This window comes from Engystomops pustulosus, chromosome 5 (genome assembly GCF_040894005.1).
Source record: "Engystomops pustulosus chromosome 5, aEngPut4.maternal, whole genome shotgun sequence".
Lineage (NCBI taxonomy): Eukaryota > Metazoa > Chordata > Amphibia > Anura > Leptodactylidae > Engystomops > Engystomops pustulosus.
In genome coordinates, this window is record NC_092415.1 from 86,579,579 (window position 1) to 86,585,080 (window position 5,502).

General features: G+C 42.3%; 1 protein-coding gene across 1 annotated transcript; it reads right to left on the reverse strand.

The window, feature by feature from the left end:
• Positions 1-3,024: 3,024 nt before the first annotated feature.
• On the reverse strand, positions 3,025-4,564 carry LOC140134071 (uncharacterized). Its single transcript, XM_072154722.1, has 2 exons — positions 3,442-4,564; positions 3,025-3,341 (listed from the first exon to the last, which is right to left on the reverse strand). Exons 1-2 carry the CDS (start codon positions 4,204-4,206, stop codon positions 3,336-3,338), a joined length of 771 nt encoding a protein of 256 aa, XP_072010823.1. The 5' UTR covers positions 4,207-4,564; the 3' UTR covers positions 3,025-3,335.
• Between the last annotated feature and the right edge of the window lie 938 nt (positions 4,565-5,502).

Below are 5,502 nucleotides of genomic sequence, written 5' to 3' on the forward strand. Positions count from 1 at the left end.
AGACGGGGACATCGTACCGCGCGCGTGCGCACACCGGAGGGAAATTGTGTGAATAGGTGAGGTGACCTGTAAGCCCATTATGCATATGAGAGACTATGTAATAGTTTGACTGAGTACCGTGTCAATTATGGTCAAGTATATGAAAGAAAATACAGATCAATTACAATTATTGGCATTTGTACCTTAACAAAGTAATATGGTGCCAGATGAATGGGTACATACAGATGATAACATTGTTGATGCTATTGTAAGAGAATAAGGTTATCATAATTTGCCATAGGTTACCAACAGCAGCATTTGACCAGCGGTCCATGGCCGCAAGTGTATACATCATGGGACCGAAACTCAAAGCAAGGATCTGCATTCTGCAGTATATTTTATGGTGCGACTCACAACCTAGGAGTGTATGTGCAGAAAAATGTAAGGTGTGACAGTGTATCATGTGTGTTAAAGTGTACGTATGCAATGAGTCCTCCTTGAGGCAATCTCAACACTCACAAAATCAAAAATAATCAAAAAGGATCAAAAAGTGTATAAGTGTATAAAATCAAAATTATGGTGTGACTCAGGAGGGGGAGAGAAAGCAGGTGTATGTGTATGTGGAGCTAAGTGGGGTGAGGAGAAGAAAGAGGGGTGTGTATGTAAGTAAATGTGGCTGTGACTGGTGGGCTGTGGGATGTGGCAGGGGGTAGTGTGCGATATTGCAGTGAAAAACAAAAATATGAAAATATTATTAGTCAATGTGTGTCTGTGTGGAAGAAGGTGTCACCTTCTCTTAATTGGTTTCGTTGACAACAATGGTATTCTAGAATAGAGTGTTAGTTCGTGTGGTCCCATACTTTGATGTATAGCGGGGAACCTGTATATCACTTCGGTTAAAAGCCGATATGTCAATTGGATCGGTGTATCATCATTTCTTCACGGTATACAGTCCATAGGGTGTGCTTGTGTCAGGTGTTGGACGCGTCACATTTCTCTCAAGGATATCATAGTCATGCTACAGGCATCACAGGAAGAGTCTAGAAGACATAAACATCTGTTAAAAACACAATCAACACTTACAATTCTTAAAGAGGTTAAAAGACCCAGTCTTGCCCAGGTCGAGGGTCAGAGGAATGATGCATAACTCAGAGTTTCATTGAGACCCAATCGGCTCAATGTCTGTAAGGTCCATATCCATTTGGCCTCACATTGTGCCAATTTCTGTGCCACTGGTCCTCCCCTAATATCACTAATGATGTGATCGATGCCACAGACACGTAGCAGTTTAGGATTACATTCATGGAAGTCCTTGAAGTGTCTGGCCACCGGAAGGCCATCTGTGCTGAATTCTGGATCACTTGCGGCCCTTATGTCACGGACGTGTTCCCGTACTCTCGTTTTCAATTCCCTTGTCGTTAGCCCTACATATATCATCCCACATGGGCACGTGGCGTGGTATACCACTGCCTTTGTATTACAGCTTATGGTATGTGTGATCTTGTACAGTTGTTCGCCTTTTGAATCTGTGAATGTTTCTGTCCGGATGATATTGGGGCAGGCTACACAACGGCCGCATGGCTTACAGCCCCATTTCGGACCTTTGTTGTCTAGAAAGGTCTGGTTTTTCTTCATAATGTAGTGACTTTTCACTAATATGTCTTTTAGATTTCTGGCCCTACGGGCTGCTGTCCCTGGATATGATGGGATATACTTTTGTATGGTGGTATCTGATTCTAAAATCGGCCAGTATCTATCCAGGATTTGTTTCATCTGTGACCAGTGGGAATGATATTCTGTAATGAATCTTACCTTTTGATTCTCCTGTTTCTTTTGTTCTGGGTAGAGAAGTTCAATCCTTGGGGTGGACTTAGCCCTATTGTAAGCTTTTCTTAATGATCTTTGGCTATATCCTCGATCTCGAAATCTCTGTCTCAATTCTTGTGCTCGGTTCTCAAAGCTTTCTTCTGTAGAACAGATTCTTTTCATTCGTAGGTATTGCCCCGTTGGTACTGCATTAATGGTTTGGGGGGGATGGGAAGATGATGCATGTAGAAGGGCGTTCACCGAAGTCTCCTTCCTGAATACATCCGACTGAAGGTATCCATGGTTATCACGTTCTAAAATAACATCAAGAAAATCCACCTTATTTTGATCACACTTATATGTCAGTTTTATATTTAGATCGTTCTGGTTTAACGTCTGAACGAATGATCCAAGCTGCTGGGCCGACCCCCTCCAGATGATCAGGATGTCGTCAATGTACCGCGCCCAAAATATGACGCGGTCCATGGCGACATCCCGATCACCCGTGAGGAGGTCCCTCTCCCACAGCCCCAGGAACAAATTGGCATATGAGGGGGCACATGCCGCCCCCATAGCCGTGCCCTGGAGCTGCAGGTAGAAGGAACCCCCAAACACAAACAAGTTGTGGAGGACGAACTCCAGCAGCTGGAGGATCAAGTTTCTCATATCCTCCTCCAGAGTGGTGGTCCTCAAGAAAAAGTGTACGGCCCTAAGGCCGTCTTGATGTCGGATACTTGTGTATAATGACTCCACATCAAGTGTGGCTAAAATCATATCCTCATCCATGTGGATTCCCTCTATCTTCTGTAAGAGCTCTGATGTATCGCGAATGTATGATGGTAGACATTCTACTATATCTTTAAGGTAATGATCTATAAATTTTCCAATATTCTCCGTTAGTCCCCCCTTCCCCGAGATAATTGGTCTGCCCGGGGGATTATTTGAGTTTTTGTGCACTTTTGGCAAAAGGTACAGCGTTGGGGTCTTCGGTACTTTGATAAACAGGGCATCGGCACACTCTTTAGATATGGTCTTGGACCTTGTCGCTCTTTGTAATATGTTATGTAATTCTTCTACAAACTTACCGGTCGGGTTGAAGGTAAGTTTTTTGTAACACATTTTATCTCTTAGCTGTCTTAGAGCTTCTGCCTCATACATGTTTCTCGGCCATAATACAACGTTTCCCCCCTTGTCCGCCTGTTTTATGATTGTATCGTCTAATTTCTTAAGGCGATTGAGAGCTTTGCGCATTTGTGGGGTTAGATTGTCTCCCTGTATGTCCTTTGGGATTTGTTTGAAGTCTTCCGAGACTAATTTTACAAAAAGCTCTACAGCTGGACAGGCGGACAAGGTTGGAAATCTGCGCGATTTGGGGCGGATGCGAGTTGGAATCTTACCCTCAATAGATCCTGTGTTTCTCGATTCTTCCTCCAGTTCTTCTAAGATCTGCACGGCCTCTTGTTCCATAGTAGTTGGGAAGATCTCTTTAGGGTCTTCTAAGTGGAACCATTTTTTATAAATAAGGGACCGTGCGAAGATGTTCAAATCTTTTATGGCTGTAAAAGCATTAAATCGGGCACAGGGGGAGAATGTTAATCCTTTCTCTAACACTTGCATCTCATCCCTAGACAATACATGATTAGTTAAGTTTATTACCTTCAGTTGGGTGCTCGCTGGGGTGTTCATGGTTGTACTAGAGGTCGTGCTTCGTGTCTCTGGTTTCCGTTTGCTTTCTGGTTGATTTTGGACTAATTTCCTTTTTCCACCCTGACCTTGTCGACCTCGTCCATTGTAATTTGCACCTTCAGTGTGGTCATTCAAAGATGCATTGGATGAAAAGGATGAGGATCGGCTCATGGATCTTCGATTAAAGAGCGTAAAGTGTGGTTTACGCCAGCGATACATCCGTTTTTGTTGAAAATCCATTACGTCTCTTGTATATTTCTTGGCTTTAGTCTCTTGGATTTTTTTCTCCCATTCTTTAAAATCTTCGTCCAAGCGTTGGTTGAACGTCATCAGGGAGTCCTTCGTCATCGACTCAACTAGAGTTTTCCTCACCGTGTCAATCTCTGCATCGATTTCTGTGAGTGTTTTTTTGTTCAACTCAATTAGTAATCCCATAAATTTCATGGAACATTCCGTACAGTTTGCTTCCCATTTCGAGATCATATCCTCATCTTCAACAGGAAAGGACGGGAAAACCTGTATCCGTAAACCTCTTGGCACTAGGCCTTGTTGGATATATTTCTCCAGTGATATTTTATTCCACCATATCCGTGTCTTTTTGTGGAGTAGTGATTTAAGGTGACTCTGAGATGCACATACATCCCTCTGACCCTCTGTTTCCAGTGTGATGGGCTCACTCCCAAACACCTGATTCGCCTGCACAAGCCAGGATTGTTCCCTGGCGCTGAAATCCATTGGTCCAGCAACTCCTTTTCTGTGGGTAACACAGCAATAATTAGTAATACCACTTTTGGGGTTACATAGGGAGGAGTGAATATTTACTGGTATTTACTGTTCGACATGTTTATAATTATTGCTCCTCGAATAATTCAAACCTTCTATATTGGCCAGTATATAGCACAAGCACCTATTTAGAAATTAGGCCAATTTACACATGAAAATAAAGTAGCAACGTCTTTATTAAATATATGCATGAACATAATAGATATATATTAAAATACAAGATAAAACAGGGGAAGGGGAATAATGCAGGTATCGGAATGGGGGTGAAGATGGAAATACATCACAATAGATAAGTCAAATAACCGTGGGGACATCAGTAGGGGGGGGGAGGCGAAGGTATCACTTAATATCTAAAGTGCACAATGCAAATAATGGATTTGCAGCTGTGCGCGCGTATCTCCGAACCTATCGGGAGACACGCGCGCACACCTGCAATGTGAAGAATAGAATTAAAACATTAAAAACAGTGAACACAGGAGCATTTAAGTGCAGAACACATTGAAAGAACACTATTTTTCACATGCCAGATGTTCGTGCACATCTCCTAACTTAGCGGGAGACACACGCGAACACCTGCAAAGTGAAGAATAGTGTTATTTCAATGTGTTCTTACAAGTAAAACATCTGCAAACATCTGGAATTTTTTTTTTTGCACTGTTCTTTTACTGTTCAGTTTTATTTAAAAAATGCTCGGGTCTCCCATTGACTTCAATGGGGCTCGTTATTCGAGACGAGCACTCGAGCATCTGGAAAAGTTCGTCTCGAATAACGAGCAACCGAGCATTTTAGTGCTCGCTCATCTCTAATGCTATGTCATTCCACAAAAGCTGCTTAAAAACTAAACACAGAATGAATTTTTAACAAAGAAATAAAAATGCATTCAAAGCAGCTTATGTGAGAAGAACTGGAAATAAAAGTTTGAAAAGTTTGAAACTGTCTGTCTGCACTATGTCTGGATATGTCTCTTATATACAGTGAATGGAGGAGACTAGGACAGGAGTGAAAATATTGACGGTTTCTGGTCTGAATGGTGACTTATCCCTGAAAGTGATCCCTTGTGTTTGGTGCACAAATAAGGAGGAAACGTGCATGGGTCGTCTTTTTCGTTTTTGAGCTCCGGTCACAAAAGAGTTTTTTCTACTGGATTATTGAATAGTGGATGTTTGCTGGATCCATCTAGGACCATTAAGGACAGCTCATAAGAGGGAAGGTGCAGCACCACGCAAGTTTTGTTAGCTTAAAGTAAGC

Excerpts from the sequence above, each read along its gene's own strand:
- LOC140134071 (XM_072154722.1), bottom strand. The coding sequence starts at position 4,206 with ATGGATTTCAGCGCCAGGGAACAATCCTGGCTTGTGCAGGCGAATCAG.